This window comes from Styela clava, chromosome 8 (genome assembly GCF_964204865.1).
Source record: "Styela clava chromosome 8, kaStyClav1.hap1.2, whole genome shotgun sequence".
Lineage (NCBI taxonomy): Eukaryota > Metazoa > Chordata > Ascidiacea > Stolidobranchia > Styelidae > Styela > Styela clava.
In genome coordinates, this window is record NC_135257.1 from 15,639,324 (window position 1) to 15,664,499 (window position 25,176).

The 25,176-nt window shown below is 35.0% G+C and overlaps 1 protein-coding gene across 2 annotated transcripts; it reads right to left on the reverse strand.

Moving 5' to 3' along the window:
* Positions 1-1,127: 1,127 nt before the first annotated feature.
* On the reverse strand, positions 1,128-12,413 carry LOC120345959 (uncharacterized). 2 transcript variants are annotated; one of them, XM_078115731.1, is made up of 2 exons: positions 12,292-12,413; positions 1,128-4,126 (listed from the first exon to the last, which is right to left on the reverse strand). In XM_078115731.1, exon 2 carries the CDS (start codon positions 4,121-4,123, stop codon positions 2,261-2,263), a length of 1,863 nt encoding a protein of 620 aa, XP_077971857.1. In that variant the 5' UTR covers positions 4,124-4,126; positions 12,292-12,413; the 3' UTR covers positions 1,128-2,260. The 2 variants fall into 2 exon arrangements, with proteins under 2 accessions (XP_077971857.1, XP_039271509.1); XM_039415575.2 differs by lacking the exon at positions 12,292-12,413 and having other exon boundaries at positions 1,128-4,193.
* Between the last annotated feature and the right edge of the window lie 12,763 nt (positions 12,414-25,176).

A 25,176-nucleotide genomic window follows, 5' to 3' on the forward strand; every position in this document is an offset into this window, starting at 1 on the left:
ATTTATCAGATAAATAAATGTAACAATATGTGTCATTTGCATATCATCTCTGGTTTGGAAATTGTATAATATATTAATCATCTTATTCAATTTCTGTCAATGGGCAACATAGTATTCGATTAAATATCTGATTACTACAATTTCGGCTACAAACAACATTTTGCTAAATGTGCTTTCCAGATGCATCATTTTCGTCTATTCGCGATAGTTTAAGGCTGTGACAAACGGTAAAAGGTAATGTGAATTTATTATTTTTTTTTATGATGAAGAATCTTTCTCTTCGTGGAATTTCGTAAACATCTTGAACATACTGCAACGCTAGTTGTTATAAAATATATATATCATATCATTATAACATTTCATGGAAAAATGCTATCACTAAAGAAAGCGAACAAAATGGTGTATTATCAATTTTCTTCATTTAATTAGAAGTCATATATCAAAATCATCAATAATAACCTGCTCCTTTTTTGATCTACTACAGGGTGGTCCAAGGTTGCAAGGTTGCCTACTGTCATGTTACAAGGATGGTACATCATAGTCAATCAATCCAAGTTAATGGCCGAAAATTCAAGCAAAATTTCCTTTACCTGTATCGTCAACTAATTTACTATTTCAAATTTACTTGTTAATATTTCACTAGATTTCCATTCTCATTTTGCGTCATGGAAAATTACAAGAATCGCAGTCGCTACGCGTAGAAATTTTATAAGAAATTCTCTGTTTAAATTTCAATTTATGCTATCGCTTGAGTTTCTGTGGTACTAACAACTTATCCCTCTACGATGCTTTTGCGCTGGTGGATCCATTAATATATATATATATATTTCAAGGATGCTGTAGCAAGAAAAACGATAAATATTATATTTGATTCGGAAATCTTGCTGCACACGAAAACAATATATTTCTGTAACGTTTCGTCTGACCAAGGTTCCTCGGACTTCCTCAGACTAACATAATTCGACTGCAGCACGAAACGCAATTGCTAAAATATATTTGTGTTAGTGTGCAACGAGACTCTTGTATCACTTAGAACAAATTTCATTTGCCTTGCTGTTCTAAATTTTCTGAAGTAACAGAAGGGCTATATTTGTTTCTGTCTAAAATCGATCGATTATCGAATGGACGTATGCATTTATTACAAATTTTCTTATAAAAACAGTAAAAATAATGTTACGAAGAACGATACAAAAATTATTGAACGAAAATAGTTGACGAGCAGCATATAATAAAGCATTAACATTTAACTAAAATATAAATAAATTAGAAACACTCAAGAATACAAAAAGCATGAAAACATTGAAAAGCACAAATAGAAAACGTTGACTACATTGAGGAGTTTACGTTGAACTCTAATACGACGTTCCTACAAATGTTGAAAATAATAAAAGTGAAACCAGAGAAAAAAAATTAATTTCGTTTTCTGTTTTAAAACTTTCGTTTTCTATCTTATATCATACAAATTGCACGATTTCAAATATGATCTAACGGTCAATTACATGCCAATCGCAGGCTGATTCAATATACCACCATTACCAATATATATAGGCAATGGTGGTATAATGAATCTGCCTACAATTGATATGTGCGATTTTCTACGATTAATCTATATATACTGGTTGTTTTATTATTGGAACAATTTTAGGATAAAATCTTTGAATTTGAATATTAATATTGAGGAATCATTTAGATATTTATCTACCTCACATGAACAGTGGCAGTGAAAAAAGTTCGCTTTATTTGAATGAACGGATATGCAATATTGAAATTATGAAGTGATATGTTTTATTTTATCGAGAGTCAGTATCCAAGTTTTGAAAATACTTAAACGTAACGTGAAAAGAATATCGAATGCATAGCCATGGACACTGTTAGGAATCTTCATATTCATTTACCTATTGAAGAAACAATTGACAAGAAATTGTAAATCAAAATAAAAGGCAATTTAAAAATACAACTCGAGTAGAAAAAGAAAGTTTATTAAAGTTACATAATAACAATATCTGTAATTTAAGATCTAAAGTATTCTTGAGTCTGGGGATACCCAGAAAGGCATTAAGATCCCTCTTTTTATAATACCGCTCTTTACCGAGGCGCAGATCGGGTTGCGACTTCGTAAACCAACACGTTCATACATCTGAAACGTTGAACTGCTGTGCGTTTTCCCACACTGGCAGCAAGCCCAATTTCTATATGTTTAAACTTTTGTATTCGCGCTTTTTGCACAGAAATAAATACGCAAATCTAGCTATTGGGCTCTTCATAATTTTTCGCCTGCTCTCCAATGATATTCGGAATAAGGACCAGACGCAGCACCAAATCCAACCGGTGTGTTTGCGCTGGCACATTGACCAAACCCGCTATTGTCACTCCCCATTCGAGACGGGTATTGGAATCCAAAAGCACCACATTGTCTGTGTGCCATCGGCATAGCGTGGTGCGAGTTGCCCGTCTGCGCGTGGCTGACCGCTAGCGGTGACGTGTACCCCGGCATTACACCATGAGAGCCATAGTATCTACTTGGCGTTGCCGAACCAGATACCCCATGGTGGTGGTGTGAATGATGATAATTCATTGTTCTTGCATCATTTATCATTGATCCCTTACAGTCGTTATATCCCGATAAAGAAGTCCCCGTGCTCGGGCTACCAGCCGCTGCCATATTCCATCCATACGAAGTATTAAATCCTGGCAAATTAGCAATATACTTAGGTGAACCCAATGCTGAATATGGCCCGTACCCGCCTTCCATAATACTAAGCATCGTTGTTCGAGTTGGGTCCAGTAAAGAATTTGCAGCAGTAGGTCGGTAGGGTCGCTTCATGCGCCTCCGTCGGCGATAATTTCCATTTTCAAACATGTCCTCGCAACTTGGATCTAGAGTCCAGTAGTTTCCCTTTCTCTCCCCACCTCCTTCTCTCGGTACTTTGATAAAACACTCGTTTAGACTCAAATTGTGGCGAATGCTATTTTGCCAACCTTTTCGGTTTTTTTCATAGAATGGAAATTTTTCAATGATATATTGATATATTCCAGATAGCGTTAGCTTTTTCTCTTTCGAATCTCTGATGGACATTGCTATCAGCGCGACGTAACTATACGGTGGTTTCTGATGACGACCCTTTTCTCCAATCTTTGATTCTGATTTTGTTATCGGCATAGTAATGTTGCCATGATCGCTTATGCGAGATTTAGAAGAGGGACTCTGTTGTTTTGCTATGCTGACTTGAGTTCCATTCACCGAAGCACAATCAACTTCGGACTTGGAATCAGTTTTTGTATTTCTGTTTTCGTTCGTTGCTTTATCGTGTCCAGACGTATCATTCGATTGGGACCTTTTGGAAACGGAACCACGTGTTTCCTCTGGACTCAAACAAGGCGAAAATTCTCTCATTCGTCTTCCTGTTCCTTCAGTATAAGACTCTCTTCCGTTGGAACTAACATTTGGTTTACCCTCAATGCGATGAAGCCTATCTACCACGTGATTGTTTTCTATAGAATAGTTTGATTCTTTAACAATGTTGCTCATCTCGGTCTCATCATCGTACAGAACACTGTTGTGGCGAGTATGCAAAGTAGATTCCATATTAGGCTGACGGCCGTGTGGCATATCGCTGCAAGAACTGCTACTTATTATTCGAGAATGTTGCGGTGATAACTCAATAGCAGCATGCTGAGTCCCCGAACCTTTACTGTGAGAGCTTTCGATCATTGACGGCGGAGAGGATGTCCTGGACCCTATTGAATGATTATGTGGAGAAATTCCGTATTCATCTGGTGGTTGTGTTAGACTCGATGGTTGCGATCCAAAGGTGGCATACTCCGGTTGTGGACTGTGAAAAGAACCAATAGATTGCTGATCATTGTGGTATGAATGATGGCGATAAAATGAATGTGCTGTGTATCCGTGATGATGGGAGTAGGGGTCAAACTGGGGTGAAAATGCTTCCGTGTTTGTCGAAGCCAATGCCACAGGATTGATATGAGCCAGCGTATCACTTGGGTTGTAATGGCGATCTACATGTCCAAACCCCTGTCCAATGTGTTCAAAGTAGTTGGATCGATCATCGTGATGCTTGCTGTAGTTTTGAGAGTATGGATCACCAGGCCCGGGAAGCAGCATATGCTGAGAGAAATTCATCATTTTTAGAAATGACTGAAACTTCTAAAGGTTTATATATGTTGCTATATAATCTAAAAATATACAACGAATTATTGGTATTATGCAGCATAAATTGCGGTTTAATTAACTAAATTGACTGAACTTTTTAAAGAACTTCTGTTGTGATCCACATTATTAGGTGAGGGCTCAAAATCTTTTAATAAAAAATTTGAAAGCATTTATAAAATATAGAAACAGCGCAATAACTCGACTCATTCGAAATCCGATATTTTGTATATACAACTTTTATGACAATTCCAATCGAGAAAAATGTTGAATAAATCTTTTTCTTTACCATAAGACATAACCGAGACTAATGACATTAGATTTTGCTATTGTAGTTGGTTTGGTTTAGACCAGCGTTTCCCAAACTGTGTTCTGCGGAACAGTGTTCCGAGAGCGTCTTCCAAGTGTTGGGGGAAAAAGAGATCAAAATTACGACTAAATTGGACGCCATGGCGATCTCGGGATCGTGAAGTTGTCGCCCAACTGGCGATCGTTAAATATCGCGTCACCGTTGGCCTAAAGCGGACTAACTATTTGAGGATAGTGATGGTTTTTACGGCGCATTTGGCAACTATCCACGGCGCATCCTTTTAGAACCTCTGCATTGCACCATTTTTTTTATTAATTTTACTCTTTTATTATTTAGCGTTCCGCGAGGCGAGACAAAATGCGTAAGTGTTCCGTGGCCAAAAAAGTTTGTGAAACGCTGGTTTATTAGACCTATTTCGTATTTTCATCACCAAGTGGGTTTCGAAACGCCTCTTTGAAGGTCTTCGGTACCTGCTACTGATATGGTACAAGGGACATCGTGTGTTGGGTAGTTTTGCTATGAACAAGATATAATATTACTAGTTTGTACTAGTCCTAGTTTGATTTGTGCCACTACCGCGGAAACGTTTAAGTACAAATTTTTTCCGCTATTTTTGAGAAAAATCGATTAAATGAAGTGAGTCAAGAAGATTCACAAAATGACGGGGCGTGATTCACGCGATAAAATTTTCAGAAAGTTGAACCGAATATATATATATATTTTTAATTAAAAACACCAAAAATGAAAGTCATTTAAAAAACAGGCATTTGATGGCCTTGGACTTCGTTTTTAGTAAATCCACGATCTTTAGGAAAGGATTGAACTTTTTCTACTAAACTGAAGAAAGCGGTCCATTTCTAAACGACGAATTTGACAAAAAAAAATTATTGTGATCACGTATGGATCGCAGCTATGGAAATTTAACCTAATAAGCATACCTAAAAAATTATAACAACGTAAAATAATGATTGCGATATCAAAATATAAACCACAAAATCTAGAATTCCGTAACCAAAACTCCCAAGTCACAATGTTCAGTAATTTAAATTCAGAGAAAATAAAGCACACGACGCATAATTTTTTACTTCATTGACAACCAATTGTAGGATGCCACTCATTTGACATAACTTCATAATTATATACTCCCGTATTTTGAGACAGTCTGATAATATGCGATAAATAAAGTTTTTTCTTATAGGAGATTATTCACAATGTCGTACAGACTATTTATTGTACGATATAAAACTAATAATTTGGCACACAGAATAGAGCGGTTCGTGTGTATGAGCTCAAGTTTTCTATCATATACACCCAGTCCATTGCCAATGTACCCAACAATGTAAATCAAACATATTCAAACTTCAATATGACGTTGATTGTAATTAAAATTTAAATATTCTATTTATATATATATCGTATGTTTTTAATGGTGCGGTAATACACGTTTACCGATATGATGTCTAACCGATTAATTCAAGATCGTGAATGTCTGAAATATTACTGTGATTTTTGTTATAATTCGAAAACAATCACCCGTAATTTCATATATAATTCATTTCGCTCTCATATATTTGGCACAAAGGCCCGGCTGTACACTCCAAAAAATCAGGCCAAACGAGAAAAAGCAATCTGACATCTTTCTGAGGACATAACCAAATGCTTCATTTGTTGAGAAATGAGGATGAGATAGGTTAAAAGATCTGTATTTGTAGAGACTCAACGAACTCACTCATATACTCAACGAACCATGGTAACGATGTCATCTCAGTTCCATGACAGGAATAAACCAGAAAAATTCGATAACGTTACTATTCGATGCACAACTGAGGGAACCAATGCGTTCTATGTTCTATCAGTAACGAATAAACGAAGAAGATTACGAATTAATTTGAATATTTTCACAAAAACAATTTTGAATGTATGTTTTCTATGCCGTACTAGTCGTACTATTCATTGAACGAATTTAAAAAATATAGCTAATGGAAAAGAGGGCACTTCAACTTATGATATCTGAAGTAAAGACTTTTTAAAACATTCCTTCGCTGCCCTTTATTTGGCATTGTTTCGGCATCAATTTTGTAACACTGTTGAAAGCACTGGAAATGTGATAATGATGCGAAGATAGGCACTTGCGAAAATGTCGACGCAGAGGATTGAAAGTCAAAAGCGAAGCGAGAAATCTGTCAGCGCGCGGCATCGCCCCGCCGAAGTTTGTTGCTGCGATTGTCAGATTGTCTTGCGTTTGTAACTGTTACGAGAAAGAGAGTTTGGTCTTTCACGTCGTTAATATTTCTCGCGATAACATCAAGTTCGCTCCAAACTTCCTAATTTACCTCGTTCACGCAACGTGTAAGCTGAAGTATGATAGGCAAACAAGAATGAACAGGTGAGGATTTTGTTCTTGTTTACTTTAAACTGAAAGTAGGAACCATTTCCGTCACCACCTCTATGTAGAGCCGGCAACCGGTTGCCCATCAGAATGTTGATGCGCCGCAACCTGTAACAGTTTGGCGATTTGTCACATTTGGGGACACAGACAGCCCCCGAACTCGTAATAGAACTAAAACAAAAAAATCGGAATTAAATTATTGCCTAACCCTAACCTGGTACACATACTACTAGAGTAACACATTTGGGAATATATTTGCAACACTTTGTGTAATATCTTCATAACTTGACGGACTAGAAACAAGACTATATCTAAGAAAAAATAGATACCGATACCATGTTACTCAATTTTATCCCGGATAAGTTAGGATGATTTTTTCATTTCAATTTACAATCGTTGATCCATTCAGCTAAAAATTCTGATTCTTGGAGACTGATTATAAAAACGACCCAACAGGAAATACATCGATTTCATTAGTACTCATGGAAAACAAAGTACATAAAAATACATGAACATCAAGTACCGGTAGTTTACCTTAATCGTGCGAGAACACACTGGTCATTATCAACTACTGAAAATTTTAAAATGATTAGGATTAATACAAAAAACTTCTGTCCTAATATCAGCGATTCATCAAAACAAATCGAATGTCCATTTCGTGATCAATGGGATGTGCGTTTTTCGTGTCAAACAAACTTCTTTCATTTATGACAGCATAAAGAGGAAAAGTAATGTGCGTGCGTGTGGTAATTAGCGCTCTTAAAGTGGATTTACTACAGTTTATTCATAGGTGTTCAACCATGGCCAGCGAGAGCAGTCCTACCATAAGGCAAACAAAGCTAGACACGAACTTGCTCCTCTTGAACCTGTCATTCAAATGTCTGACACTCCTAGCTTTGGCCGTTGTTCGCGGTAAGGGAATACCGGCTACGTTCCCCTTCATTGGTACTGCAATCGCCCAATTATTTTAGCGTGGACAGGTGACATCTCTTACTTTTCGCCGTCTGGTTCGAAAACCTATCCATCTTACTGAATATTTAGAAACAATGATTCCCGTTTTACCAAAACTATCACAGGTGGTTTAAATACCCTTTACACGAACCGCTTTGTTTGTTTTTATTAATATGAACGTATTAATAGAAACCTACAGTACTGCCTTACAACAAATAGCTTTTCAACAAACCAGGCAATCTGCCATGTAATGTTATTTTTAAGCCATACGTTGCATAATGAAAATCGTCTAAGATTTTATTTCGACTTCTCAAAAATGTTGCCGACATAACGCGATTACAACAAATTGTCTAAACTAAACAATTTATGTCACAAGTCAGTCCCACTGAAGATGATGAATAGTATCGCTCAGATAAAGCGATCTTCGTGAAAATACGTGGTCGCAAAACACTGCTAATAAGGCGTCGCAGATATCTATTTTCCCTTGGATAAATATAGCCATTTCGCCGAACTACCTAATACGGTCTTGTAAAAAAGTTTATATTAGTGAAATTATAAAGAGCCTCAATTTTGATATTTTATTTTACGATTTTTTATGCAAAGCCCCCACCAAAAAAAACACCCTCGACCACGCTCGAAATAAGGTAAAAAATTATTATTATCTAGTTAGGGATATGAATGCAAATTGCAAATCAAAATTTTGAATCCTTGATCCTTCCTAACCTCAACGTGGCGGGGTGTTTTTTTCGAATTTTGCATTAGTGGCCGTTTTTTTTTTCTTAAATCTCACATTTTTGCGTTGGTGGCTTTGTACGAAAGATCCTTATTTACATACGACGATTGCTTGCGTATTTCGCTCCGAGCAAGGCACGTACAAGCAGTGGTGTGTATTCTGCGGTTATTCGTCAGATATATTTATCAAATATATATATATATATATCCTAAAAACCGTATCCAGCAGCAAATTTAAACGTCGACCATAGAAGAATATTTTACTCTTAATTCCTCTATAGATGAGAAGAACGCAACCTCCCAAATTGCCATTGCACCGTCGTTATGTGTTTATTGTAAGCTATTCTACGTGTATCATTTTTGTCACAAGGAAAAGAAAAAATTTTTGTCATGCTCCTTCGATGCTGGTTTTTACTTTTGATTATATATATAATGAAATAAGGAGGAGTGGAATTGCCCTGGTGGTCCAACGCAATTTAAATATATTAGTGACAATACGGGTGGGTTCTATTTCTGAACATTAGAAACTACATTAAAAAAAATTATATAATAAGATAGTCACGATGAAAGTCACGGACACCATTTTATTAAAAATGAAACGTCAAATTAAAGTGTCGTCGAAGTGGAAAACTATACACTACGTTCAATTTTCATCAGGATCTTGTAAAAAATGCAATTGACTGAAAAGACTGCTAATTTGCGGACAAGTTGTTTCAATACGCTTTCCCTCGTCAGTAGAAAGAAGTATACGCATCGTTAAAACACGACAGGGTGCCTCAGTAATAGGGTTTTATTTTCTATCAATTCAAAAAAAACAGCCTGTTTTAAAACAAGACAATAATTTTCCAGTATCTTTCGTTTTATTATTGAAATACCCAATACATCGTCGTAAAACTAGGCTGCCGGAATATTAAAATCAAAAATGTAAGAAAAAATTCTTGCTTGGGCTTTCACTTTCATCACCAAGTTAGTACCTAAATCAAGGTCATAAGATGTTAACAGGAATGTTTATCCGAGATATCAGGGAGACGCTTTGAGTAAAAAAGACAAAAAAAATCATGAAACAAAGCAGTTAAATCAGGAGCCCGCTTCCCGCCTAAATTCGGCAAAACAAGTGCGTTAATACAATAATCGACTGATAATACAGTAATATACTTAGATCGGCGGTAACCTACGTAGGTTCGAATGGGACGATTTTTCATTTTTGTCCATGCATCAAATAGTATTTATCTTAATACATTTTTTTTTAGAAAATAGATTATCAAAATTTATTCTCATGTACGGTTGTTCATTATTTGCCGTTTTCAAAAACTGTTGATATCCCATTAGGCCCTTTTTTATTTTACCTCAGATATTATTACATTTAAAATTTTCACTTTATTTTTTGTTTACCAAGAAGTAAGTATACAAAGGGCTAGGCCATAGTTTTATTCCAAATTTCCTTATTTTAGTTCTATTACAAAATCGGGGACTGTCTGTGTTGGTCAAGTGAATATATACCCCCTGTCCATCAGTCCCTGTACACAACTTAATCTAAAGTAGACGAACAGAATTAGTTACCTCCGTATTGGTACACACACTTCTGGAGCGCCCGAATGTGTGCCTTTTGTGCAATCAATCGACTTCTGTTACGCAATCAAATAAACATATGAAAAAAATCAATTAAAGCGAAGGTTACGCTCGATGAATGAATTTTATTACTTGAATCTTAATGAAATATATTATATCAAGTTATTGACCAAAATCAAACTGTTCCTGCAGGAATAAATGAGGGATCATGTTTTATATAAGTCAAATCAGTGTCGTACGCATGAGTTTTAAAATAATTTATTTCCAATTTCTATACTTTTTCAATAAGTTATGCCTTGTCAATAAAACACATTCACAGCCAAACCACTACTGGATGGTAAACATTGAAGGATCGAGCAAATGTATATGTTGCTATTTCATTTCAAATCGTATTTACATTAATAAATTTTTCCTTTTATTTTTCAAATAAGCCTTCAAAAAAACATTCTTGAAGTTACCCGGCTGTTATATTGAATGTTATACTTGTTTTCCCGGTATTTTCATGACAAATATAAAATCTGTTAGAATATATATTATATCATCCTTTTTGTAGTTTTCGCCATGGCTACTTTTTGAATTCTTATTCGGATTATACCGATGATCATAAGAAAAAATGTCCTGTACGGTATTGATTCATTTGCCCATTTTGCAATCAAATAAACAACCGAAAATATCTTTAGAATTATACCGCTAACGTGTTAAGCAAATTTACGCACAACCTTAATAAAAGTAACTCATCTTCTTGTCTAACCGACTTACCAATAGCTGATTATCTACAGCAAGAGGGCACACCTCATTACCATGACCGGCTGTGCTCAAGTAGGCATTTCCTATTTCTAAACTCATATTAGTTTTTGTTCTGGATACATTGACTATTTCAAATAATAACTTCGTTTTTAGTTTTGAAAAATCGTGAAATATTGGACAACAAAGAAATTTGTTTGCTGCAATATAAAATATTTTAAAACGATATAGAACTTCGAATTTTAATATTTATTATCAAAATATTAGAATACTCACAATTTTTAGTGGTTTTTGACGGATTTTCACTGTTTTTATCGTTTTTGACTGTTTTTTTAACAGAAATAATTTGGTAGCATCATTTTATTAGTATAAAACAATTTACAAATTCGTGATATTGTTGTTTTCATTGTGGTTTTGTTGATCATAATTTACGTCAGAAAAATATGTATACTATTCGTTGATACTTGTTTAGGTAAATATTTACAATTAAGGTTATTAAAGTTAATATTGTTATTTCCCTGTGATTATACAATAAATAATCATCTTGTGGCACGTTTGTAGATAGAAACAAATTATTTTGAAAAATAAACAATTATTCCCAACCACTCTCGCCGCATTGTATTATTTTTAATTCCACAAAATCGAACTGTATCAAAATAAGTAAGCAACTATAGTTTAAACTTCCGAAACAGGAACACAATATATAAATATAACAAAGCTATTGCGATGCCGAAGTATTCCGACTTCGATTACAAAATGGCGACTTTTGGTTCCAATCAATATTCGTTATCATTTATGGCCATTTTGCGTGAGTAGTTACTGTGTCATATTGCATATTCATAGCTAATTTAATTATGTAATTATATGAGTAAACAATGCAGACAGAAAATATACTTATTGTAATAATATATTGAATATGTAAATATTAATAGCCAAAAGATAATGGGTAATTTTTTTTCTCAAAAATACTTTTTTAAACATGAAGTAAATCTATCATTATTTGGAGTGAAACAGAATAATGCATATAATATACTTAAATTTTATCGAAAGCAAGTGGTCAGCACTACACCGCAAGGAATTGCAAAGAACGTATAAAATAGTGTTGTTTCGAGAATATTTAGCATTATAGGAGAAATTGCTACACAACACATCCACCTCTAATTTCTAAAGTAATTGAATCATAATAAGAGGAAAATTCTAGCCAACAATTCAAATTTCTACAAAGTATAGATAATTCTGGAAAACTCAACTAGCAGTTATATTTTAAATAGTTTTAGCAAAGCATGTTCTAATAGATAACTGTTACAATCAATAGACGTTTTGTTGGTGGCGATGTCTCACACAAAAGTGTAATCATTAAGTGAAAATAAAGAAACTACACATAAACTACTTTAATATATCATATCGGTTTAAAAAATATTTACTCACCTGACCTTAAACCAATAGTGAATGTCCTATGATGCCGCAATGTATGCTGTACAACTTACTCGCGACTAAGCTTTGCAGAATCTCATTTGCCTTTTTGAATATCAAATTTTTAAACTCTGTCCCACTAAACACGGCTCTCTCACAACTCCTATACATTAGGATGTCTTTGGTAATATGCGTGCTTATGACAAAGATAAGAGAGAAAATGGATACTGTTCTTCATGCCTTGCTACGCGTACCGCCATTTTAATTTTCGTGTGAACAATACCATAAAATACGAGGTTATCAGCGAGCGCGTTTTTGCGTCCTCTCCACAGACAAAAGAAATAATATTTTTAAAATCGTACAAAATATATTACAGTATTAATGAATTAAATAATCACTTTAAAATAATGGCTTAATTACCTCCTGGATAATCTTGAGTAATGCATCATTAAGTTACAAATGTGATTTGGTGACATGAATAGACAACTTCAATACAAAACTCTTTTGTAACTTATTCATCCGCAGTATTCTATATAAAACAACATCGGTGCATTTCTAATATCCCATCATCAGTCTTTACCATTTCGACTCTTCCTACTTTTGTGGCGCCGCTGATTAGCTATCAATAAAATCACTAACCCAAATTAGTTTGTAGTAAAATAATTTATTAAAACGAATACGCTGTTATAAATACGACATACACATATAAAATGAATGCAACAAGTCTTAATGGTGTTATATTTATAAATAAGAAAAATAAATAAACAATCCCATCACCAATCAATGATGCATGAAAAAGGCGAGTCGACATGGAATGTGTCGGTCATTTCGATTTACATGCCGTACCAACGACGACAATACAGATAACGGCGATGTATGATTTCAATACACGGAAAGCTGAAAAAATTGGGGTTGTTGCTGAAAGGTTATTTTGGAACTATTTTATATCAATTACATTGCATGATTTATTGTAAACCAGAACGCGCAGCTATGGCATTTCCAGAATTCCGAATATCACCCAACAGAGAGAGCAAGAGTTACAAGGAAGCCTTATTGTAGAAATTAGGTTGGGCCTTCAATCGAACGCACAACATTTTTCAAAAGGCTGCAAAGTGTAACTCACCACTTCTGTATCATATAGTAGTCATACCTGGTGAAAGAAGATTTTGAGTGGGGTATTTGGTTCACTTAATTGTTTCAATTAACCGTGCTTGCTTAAATGACCGAAAAATATTGAAGCATATTTAATATCGTGTTGAGATTAGAGATGTACCGATACCACTTTTGTCGCCGATACCGATACCGATACCAGCTAAAAACGCCGATACCGATACCGATACGCCGATACTACAAAAAGGCCGATATTACCGATATTCCGATACCGATACTATGTAATTATTACCTTATTAGGTGTGCTGAGTAGGGCAGACGGTTTAAAACAATGGTCTTTGAGCGTTGTTCATAGTACACATTCTTTCAGATCGAAAAAAAAGATATATCACATAATGTGAAATTATTGTTTGGTGTTTGCTCTAACTGATTAAGATACATTGTACAGTAACGCTAGTAATCTCGGTGTTCAATTAGAAAACTCACAAGCCGGGATGTCCAATTTGAATTTAATGTTAATAACGCGACCTTCGAATATCGTTATTCGTGTTTAAAAGAATATCGAATATCACCCACACATTCTAGCGCCGCCGTCCTACGTTCAAATTAAAAGCATTTTACAAATATTTTATTCCGTGGCTCATCGTAATCGTCGACGCAATAAGTCAAAGCCAACATGAAAGAATATCAATCAGCACCGACAAAAAGAATCCCTACCTATAACCGTCGAGGATGTTTTTTTACTTTACTATTTCATAATATTTTACAATTGCTATCATATATTTTGAGACAGTCAATATATTTATAAAGAAATTGTGTAGTTAAACAAAATTAAAATAAATACCTGCGTAGAGGGATAACTGTGTCGGAATTTAGTTTATCGATGTCGACGGACTAAATGACACTCGTACTTGACGACAAACAGTCAGAATTTATACCCGTGCCAAAAAGCCATGAGCCGTTAATAAGGACCCCAATTCCACTGTATGATTTGAAACTGGGCGACTAGTTGCTTTTTGTTATGTGCTTTGTTGATATATTTCTTCATAATTACTATGTAAAATTAGAAATGTCAATATAAAAATTTGACAGCGAAAATAACCAAATTAGTTGAGCTAGTTTGGCTGATAAATAACTAAAATCACGCGAATCCTATTCTCTCGCGGGGGTGGGGACATGTATGGCTCATAGCTCACGATTTCTCCAGACAAAAAATGAATTGAAAAGTAGTATTCCAACTTAACTTTTAAAACATTCTGAACCATATCAAATGGGTAAATATATCGGAAATATCGGCCTTAATCTAACCGATACCGATACATGGCCGATACCGAAAAAATGGCCGATATTGCCGATACCCGATACCGATACATCGGTACATCTCTAGTTGAGATACAACTAAACATTTTGGCGGGGTAATTAGTGAAAGGGCGATCGCTCAACTATAAATAAAACGAGGAGAAACAAAATCAGATTGGGAATTTCGCAGTCCTGTCGTTTTCATCACTGAAAATATTCAATTTACATATCCAACATATTCAATTTATTAGGAAAGAATAAAATAAAATATCCAAGCTCTGAAGTACTCACGGAAGTATCAAAACGAACGGACTAGCCGAGAAGAAACCATTAATAAATATTTTGTAACTATCTCTGAGACTAAACTTCTTGTTATCCTTTGTTGTTAGATTTTGTTGTAATGCCACAAAATGATTAATATAAACAAAATGACTTCATCAAAATAAACGAGTTAGAATTTTGTGTATATTAAATGTAAAACGCAACTCTCTTTGATCGAACTAAAGTCCAGCCTCTTTTCTGTCTTTGCATTAATCTTCGTGTTCTGTAACGCATGAATTACACAGTTGGACTGGTCAAAACATGAATAATATAACAACAAAAAACGTCTCTCAGGTCATTTATAGCTTGCAAATGATTTTTATTCATCCATGAACTAAGATACTTTTAGGCCTATGTTTTCCATTGGAAAACTCAAATCAGCCATCACACTCTCATTCAGAAATTGAAAAACTACCCAAAAGTCAAGCCTCCCAACAATCTTGTACAAAAATCCTCCAAGCGCGAGTGAATAGCTGCAACAACTTGGTATTCAAAACTTTATCAATGTCGTTAGAACTTCAAATATCCTTCGGAGTAATACAAATTTGGATAAAATGTTTTACAAACTGCGTCATACTGTATTGAAAATATATTCCCTGCAAACCTCGTTAGCAAAGTAAAGATAGTGTTATGTCCGTCACTAACCGAGCAAATTCTTAATAATCAGCCACCATTTGGTAATTTGTAGCAAGTTTCTTCTGTACAGAACTTGCCCACCGATAATGCGATAGATATAATGGGCAGAAGAAAGAAACAGTTCCAATGGTATATATGGGAGTATGCGAGTTGGATAAATTTAATTGACAGGCAAGCTATTCGACCTCAGATTCAACCGCGACTCAACGTTTTCTTGATTCTTATAATTTGATTGCTCGTGGATTGTTTTGACTGACGGATTATACTTACTGTTGAGTAATTTTATTACCTATATCAACGATATATCTAAACTTATTCGGTCGAAAAGAGCGGAATATGGTTAGGTACTATCTGAAAGAAAGTCATTTCAACTCCAGTTAACGAAGAAAAAGGTTACCGTCGACCTGTTCCTCTTTGTCTCATTTCCGTGATTAACTATAACAATCATCTTTTGGACGTAAAACTACACTTGGAGTGAAAAGTTAATAATTTAGTCTTACTATCAATGAACTTAAAATGTTAAATGATGACTGAATTTCGTGGAATCAAAGTTTTGCTGTGAGAACCAAGCACAAGACCTTTGACGCACAAATTTCGGCGCTCCAGAAGTATGTGCACCAATATGGAAGTAAGTGATTTTGTTCGCCTATTTTACATCAAGTTGTGTAAAGGGACTGAAACCTATGAACAGGGGGTATATTCACTTGGCTAGTCCCCGGACTCGTAATAGAACTAGAATAGAGAAAATGGTAATAAAATTAAGACCTAACCCTAACCTGGTACACATAGGCCTACTACGGGAGTATCCAAATTTCACCAAAAGTAAATAATGCATAAATCAGACATTCTGAGCCAGCGTTTCCCAACCAAAGAGGAATTCCTCCCCATAGGGAATTCCCTTATTTTCGTGAAGGAAAATATAGAAATATTATTTTGTATTCGGTGTAGTTTTATAAAAGTTTTTCATTTACTTAGTATCTACTATTTCTTTATTTCCCTTCACGAAAAAAGGGAAAATGGGGAAACATATTTATCAGCACATTATAAACTATTCAATCTACACAAGTACGTATCATTAGCTAAAGATACTTTAAAGATTGAACAAATAACGGAAACAGGCTTTTATTCATATTGAGGGGTGAATAGAGAGATCCAGAATAGATAAAGGAAGGAAGGAATAAGTAAGTAGGAATCAACTGCTCTATGCAATAATTCCCTCGTTAAATTATTTCTCGTCATATTTCTTCAACTGATTGAAGTTAGCCAACCGTGACACCATTTTGGCCTGATTCTGTGCGAAATTTTCCAAAGACAAATATTTTTTGACTTTACTGAATCACTAAAAGAATAATATAGAAAATGATTCGATGAACATTCACAATTTATTATTAAAGGTTTATGTTAACACAGTACAGAAACAATATGAAGCAAATGCTCAAATTGGGCTTTAATATTATTACGTAAATAATAAAATTCTCTCCATTTTGGAATATATTAAAATGCACTGATACCATTCTGATCATACAACGAATGTTATCATTATTAATCAAGTTATTTCTCAAGTTTAGATTTTATTCAGAATTTCCTAGAGGAAGGTATGAAAATTCTCAACAAATAATCAGATGTAAAAACTTCCAAGAGAATTAGATTGATGGAAACACAAGGCAGATTTTCAGGATTTGAGCCCTGGTCACCCATTGATTACCATGGCTGTTACCTAACAGAGTTATACTACCGTGTTAATCTAGATATAATAAAATTAGCATCGCGAACCGCTCAGTTACCAAACCGGGCAGTGTTGGAGAGTATCCAACTAGTTAATTGCTTCCGTTGCTTAAAAGTAGCTGACGCAGGAAAACAATTTCTGTACTGCGATGGAGAGTTCTGTAGCTTCATCTCAGTAAGCCTATAATCATCCCGGGAGCAAGGAAATCCAGCACAGGGTGAAAGATGTTGTGCCTCATTTGCACCGCGTACATCGTATAGTCTAGAGCCATTTTGTAAAAGGTGTTCAACGCCTGCACTAAAAAGGTACTCCTGTAGTGTGTGTACCAGGTTGGGGTTAGGCCATAATTTTATTCCGATTTTCTTTATTTTAGTTCTATTACGAGTGAATATACCCCCTGTTCATAGGCTTCAGTGCCTTTACACAACTTGCTGTAAAGTAGGCGAACAAAATTAGTTACCTCCATATTGGTACACACCTCTGGGGCGCCCTAAAAATACTATTTTGTCGCCTATGGCGTGTCGCGTGTGAAGTTGAAAGTCAGTTATAATTTTGATTAGCGAAGAACGGAAATATTGCAGGCAATGTAAAAAAAGCCCTCTAAATTTTATTCTAATACAAGCTAGAAATTTTCATATGACCAAAGTTCGAGAAATGCCCATCATAGATTTATGAATATTTTTATTCCCCAGAAAACAAAATACTACTTACTTTATTATACTTTAATATATAATTCAGCGAATTCTCAATCAGGTGTAAATCAGGATGGATATGGACCGAATCGTAAGGGCACATACGCGGTATATGGACTGTGACAGATGCTGTATGTCGCGGAAAAATATGGGAGTGCCCGTCCTTTAAGTCACAAGATTTAATATATTCAACCACGTTTTAAGAAAAATTCTATATTAATTCGAAAAAGTCGTAACTTAATTGCTTTCTGACATTTCGCATCATCTGTCGGAAAGTTTTAAAGAGTAAAAGCAAGTTGTGGTGTGCCGGGCCATTTGGGTCACACAAGTCTTTGGCACGCACTTCACGGGTGAAAAACATTTCAATTATGAGCGGTCCTGCCTGATGTACACCCGAGAATGCCGTCATCGCCGAGCAATCGTATTTGCTTATCAAATAAAAGAAACTAACATATATTTCCGACAAAAGAATACCGCACAAAGCGACAGGGTCGTGTTCGTGTCTTGGGTCGTTGCATTCAATTTCTAACCCTAATTTTATGATCAATGAATTGTCATTCACATGAAGTAAGTATATAAAATACAAAAAAATATTTCGTACTTTCCATAAAATGTTGCATAAAGCACTTTGAATAATGTGACTTATTACTCCCATGTAGAACGCTTTACAACAATGAACTTGACGGTTGGTGACAGCCGGTATTTTCAAATTAGTTTCCTGAGCGGATTCTCCAAGTCACGCCTTCATTTTAGGAATGTAGAAAACGATACGCGGTTGTAACCAGAGTCAGTTAAAATGCGATATCTTAGAAGCTCGGAAAGTATAAACAACAGTTATTCTAGTTGTCTTTGTTATCTCAGAGAAGAAAGTGCACGTGCGTTGCCTTCTGGCAGCTGAGTCTTTCGCCGAGCTTGAGTGGATTATGTAACCCCGTTTGATGGTCTACTGACAACTATAAATAAACACCGCTTGTTCTCAACGTCGTTGAATGTGACAGACTTGTAGTGTCGTTGTATAGATACAACCAAATTCGCAGAAACCACAGAGAAAGGGCTATTTGTATCGAGGTATGGGGTCTTGGCAAATTGTCGTGACAGGTGCGCGTTCTTTTTCAAGATCCACTCAACTCTGACAAACATTTTGGGTTTAAAAATAAGTAATTACATGGAACTAAAAATTTTACTTGGAAAGTTACAACTTCAATTTGAGGCCACACTATACGTTGGGGATTATAATATTTTAATGTTCGTGGAACTTTTAAGCGTTGAAAGTATTGATATATATATATATATATATATATATGATAATAAAAGGAAAAAAACATTTGTGAGTCACGTTAGAATAGCGATACTTCAGCGTAGAAATACGACAGTAAAATAAAAAACATGAGTGAAACGAGAAAACAAAATGGCGTATTATTCAACGTTTAGTTGTAATAAAACAAAATTCAAAAAACTATTTTATGCATCTCTAAAATTCAAATATTTTAAATCGTATTATTATAGTAATAATAAAAATAAACAGATTTAACAATTGATGTTCTGGTGTCAAATTTATTTGAATTGAATGAAATATTCAACAAACATATTGATGATTTGTCGTGTTTACAAGTTTGGTGAATGTTTTCCGTCTCGGTGAATTTCACTCTAAGAGAAAGTGAAAACACAACACTCAAGGTGTTGATTATTCAATTTACCATGCCTGTGAAGTTGAGGTGGTGATTAACATATTTATTTTGAAACGCAATGTGTTATCGATAGACAAATAAAATAACTTGAACAATATTTTGTAATATTCATACCCTAGGTGGCGCACGAAACATAAATCGCTTTCATATTTACTGAAGAATGCTTGTAGAATGGTCTGAATTGGAACGATGAAATTAAAATATTGGGTGTTATTCTGTCAAACAAAATGGAGGGTATATACAGCAAAAATTTTCCTCAAATATTAGATAAAGTCAAAAAGCTACTTCAGGTGTGGAAAACAAGAAATTTGACGTTTTTGGGAAGGGTTTGCATTATTAAGTCTCTCATTCTACCCCAGATATTATACCATGCAACTGTTTTACCAATCGATGTTCCTGAAAGTTTTTTGACTGAATTGAATAGAACTATATATGTTTTTATATGGGGTTCAACTTGGGAGCGGATCAAACGAAATACATTGATTGGCCCCAAAGAAAAGGGAGGTGTTGATATGATAGATATAAAAAATTTTATTGTTGCCCAAAAAATTAAATTCATTCAAACACTCTTGAATGAGGAAGTTAATCCAGTGTGGAAATTGATTGAGATGGAAGTGCTTAGCCAATACTGTTTTCAAGCATTGCTTGAAGGAAAATTGAGCTCAAATTCATATGTTCTGAAGCATTTACCTTTAACATCCATACGAAATGTATTTAAAAACTGGTATTTCTGTAAAAATGTGCTTTTTGATTGGAAAATGTCAAATTTTGATCAACCTATATGGTACAACAAAAGTATTTCTTATGCCAGAAAACAATTTTTTATAAAGTCTTGGTATGATCATGGTATAAAAGCTGTAAGACATTTAGCAAATGTGGGTAATTTGTTTACTTATAGAGAGTTGACTGAAAAATATGGCATGCAATATAGTGATGAAGAGTATGTGAATTATTATCGCATCACTGGAGTTCTACCCGATTATTGGTTATGCAATATTGGAAACTGTGTTGATTTTAGTGTAATAAGTGACACTGAAGAGAATGTATGTCATTTTATTTCTGAAACATTCGAATCAGGAAAAGTAAATAAAAGCATCTATAAAAAATTGAACCTTATCAAATTTATACCCCCTGATAAATCAAGAAAAAAATGGACAGATCTTTTGTATTTAGAGAGTGATTTTAATTGGAATAAATTGTATATGGATATCTTTTATTGTACTATTGAAACTAAATTGCAATCTTTTCATGTAAAGCTATTTCATGGTGCCATAGTACTAAACGATAGATTGTATAAATTTAAACTTGTTTCATCAGAGTTATGTGATTTCTGTCATTCGAATGTTGAAACTACTGACCATTTCTTCTATGATTGTATAGTTGTCCAACAGTTTTGGGAATTTCTGAACATGTGGATATATTCAAAAACAGGGATTAATTTTAACTTTTCAAAGAAAGATTGCATGTTGGGATATGTTTGCCAATTCTATAACAAATTGTGTAATTGTATACTTCTTACTGCCCGGTTTTATCTATATCGTTGTAAGATACAGAAAAAGAAACCACTGTTCTATGTTTTTACCTCATATCTTCATGAAGTGAGGGAAATTGAGCGGTTCATTGCACATAAAAATGGCAAAATAAAGAAACATTATCAAAAATGGAAAATTTTAGGATATACGCACAATAATTGATTATTTTTATATGATGAATTGTGATTATGTAGTTTCTATGAATATTGATTAATAATGCTGTAGCTATTGTAGATGTATCGATTAACTGTGTTTTATATAATAATAAATATATATAAAAAAAAAAAAAAAAAAAAAAAAAAAAGAATGCTTGTAGAAAGTGAAACATCATATAATATATGTAAAGAAGATGAATATATACGAGTATAAGATCCGTTAATCGCCATTCCAGACGTCAACCTGCAGGATTCATTGTTGGGGTATCTATATATACAAAAAATATTAAAAATATGTTGTGATCGAAAAAGCATAAAATTGCAATAAAGTACTGTAAAACAAAAACTCGAGATATGGTTCATGTGTCACCTTACATAATACACTATATAAAACAAATATTTGCGGTGATTTCATTAAACTTTTGATCAATTCAATTTGCAAGTCAAACTTAAAGGCGCAGTCGGTATAGCAAGATGTTCCTGACTGAAAGACTGTTACGTTGCAAATTTGCTCCGTGTTCTCGCCCGCCAAATACAAATCAAACAACCGACATCTCGCATTTTTGTCAAGAGCAGCGGTTTTCGACCTATGTTGCAGCCCGGAATCACTAATGTAAGATTCCAGAGATTTGAGAATGCACAATAGTTTATATATATATCTATATATATAGATAAATAAAACAGCAAATCAAATAAAACGAAAAGATCTATACTAATTTAGACTCCCTCATTTGAATGGAAACTTACGTAACCTCGGCTGCGTGGCGCTTCGTTCCAAGGGTTAGATACGCTCGCCACCATTTAGGATACATGGATACATTTTTCACAGTTTTTTTATACAAGGTGGTGGACATTAAATTGTTTTGAGGCTTTGCATGCTATTTGTCAGGTTTTACTTTTATATTTGAAATTTAAAATAGAACAATTATTGATAACTTATAAATAAATAACTTTGCTATTGGACACGTAGTCGACTAATGAACTAATAACGTTTTGCTGAAATCATTGTGCTCTTGTATTTGGTCAAACGATACTCTTGTTTGCATAGCTAAAATATATTTTTTGGAATGACCGGACCACGATAACTTTTGAATTTTGTTTACGGACCTTTGGTGGAAATAGTTGAGTAGCCATGGTCTATACTCAAAATTAAGTATTCGAGCTGTGCTTTAAATTCGAATAATATTTTCCCATTTTAAATTATTATTTCAACACTTCAAATTGATGTGAGTAATGTTAGCAGCGAACGAAACTATCAATTATATATAAGTACACAAAAGTCAAATGGCGCCTCAATATGCGATTTACCCATACATCTTTCATCTGATTATTCCAATTCATCGAATGACAATTTAAATCATCACCGTAGTATTTCACACCGGCGCCGACAATGCTTTAGCGGAGCACTAGGTTTGCCAAAAAAAATCGATGAACAAGTGACGAAACGCCACGTGGTTGTGCAATACACTCTAAACCGGCTGGCGAAATACAGCGATTCTACGACTCCAAAAAATTAAAGTAATAGCTCTCTACCAACCTTACGTATATATACACCGAAAATTATTGATATTTCCACTTTAACACGAACAACAACAATAAGCAAGGCTGTCCTTAGGTCCACTTCGTGACTAATCTTGCCAACGATTTCTTCACTCGTATACGTGTATGTGTCGTGACTGTGTGCTTTGGTTCAGATGTAATAAAACCCGATGCATCGCTGATTCAGTACTTACGTGGTGTTAAAAGAAGATGTATAGAGAGGTCACATTTTACCACTTTTCGGCAGTCACTCGGCTCTATATCTTATCTCCCCGAAAAGTTAGTTGCTGCTTAGATATTCGGTCACGAGCATAATAAGAACTGACCCTGTCGTACGATTATAGCTTGTGGTCAAGTCAACTCCAAAAAAAAAAAAATTTAATTGGATTGATATTCATATTCCTAAATTTCACTAGTAGCCGGTGGCTACCACGAGTTTACACAGGGCTGTAATCGAATTTGGATAAAATAATTCCCTGAGCATGTGATTATATATTCCGCCTTGTTTGTATTTTGAAATTATATATGGCAGAACGTTTATGTTAGCCCATATATATATATATATATTATAAAATTTCAGATTTAGACGCTAAAAGTTATATTGGATTGAAATTATCAAGGCGACAAGATACCTGAACATATCGACGTCGAAAGGTGATGAAAGGAATCGCATATTTGCCCCCCTCCCCTCCCAGTAACAGAATGATCGATTAAACGAGAATATCAGTCGGAGACCGAAGACTTATCGATCGAAACTGCGGTTTCGATTCATGACTCTATAGTGACACCGTGTGTCCCATCACTAATTAATTAATAACTCGCTAATTATACGACATAATTCATCCAAAATCAATAGGTCTTCTGGTCCAAGATATGATGAATGCACATGCAGATTCAACCACGCCTTCGTGAGATATCGCGTGCATCTAACAGACAAACAGACAAATACCTTTCAACATACTTACCGATCTAAAGATCGATTAGTAATAAATCAGGTTGGTCCAAACCGCGGCCCGCCGACACATTCTGTGCGCCCGCAGAACAATTTTAGCGTACGCTACTAAGCCATTGGCAGATATTTGTATTTATTAGCGGAACAACTTTGATTTATTTTTATACTATTCCAACTGGGAATAGTCTTTTTTTCTGATCTCGAAGTCGGGATTGATGTTTGTCACAATAACGGAATTTTATTGTTGTATCTATAAACGTCAAGACGAAGCTATATGGGAATGACGTTCTGTGATCGGTAAAAGGGGAATGAATCGTCTTGTGCAGACATGACCAAGCCGATGAGATGAGCTTGAGTCAAGTAACTCCTGATTTGAAGAGACGTTTAGTGCCTTTTTAGTCAAAATATTCCTCTATTTTCAAGCGTTGGTCATGTGACAGCAGTGACGAACCGCAGAGCGGACTTTATATAATTTCCCTAAAAAAATGATTAGAACGATAAACTCTCCTTCTTGAATATATATTTAAAGTGAGTGAACTCGCGACGTTTTGATCACTTTTGGGTTTTCTCGGACTGCGGTCCGCGAAACCTCCTCAACAGTTTTTGCGGTCCTTCAACCTCGGACCACCCTGAACTAAGTATTACTATAATCGAACAGGATTGGTTGCCGGACGAGACATAGTTCGCCCTATGATTAAGCTGTCTTGCCCACAACGTTCTCTCTATGTTGCGCAGCTGCGCCGCCGCGCTGCTGGCCAAGAATTCCCGCGCAGTACTTCCGTTCTGCTGCGCATTGCACAAGTAGGCTATGTGTTCGTTTAAAATGTTGTGTTATTCCTAATTTTCCGCGCAGACCTTTTATTTGAAACTCACATGGCCTTCTATTCCGCGCAACTATGCAAGCTCTTAGAGGGAACGTTGTTGCCCACTACACTCGTTCTTATCAGAATCGTTCAAAAGGGGCTAAATTAAAACAGATTGCAGCCACTTTTATAGGTAGAATATGTACATTAGTGTTTGAAACAGTGGTCGGCAAACTTCATGTACTTGCGGGCCAAATATACACATTTCCAGCAGCGTGCGGGCCACATTGATTTCCGCCGATTCCCGATTTCCAAATTATTGCGCAGTCGCCCCTTCTATTGCTGTGTTTGAGTGACAATGAGACGTGTATGCGACGTTTATGGACACGTAGTGGACATAGCGATCGTTTCAATATTATGTTGTTGTTCTTGTTCTTTGACACGTTT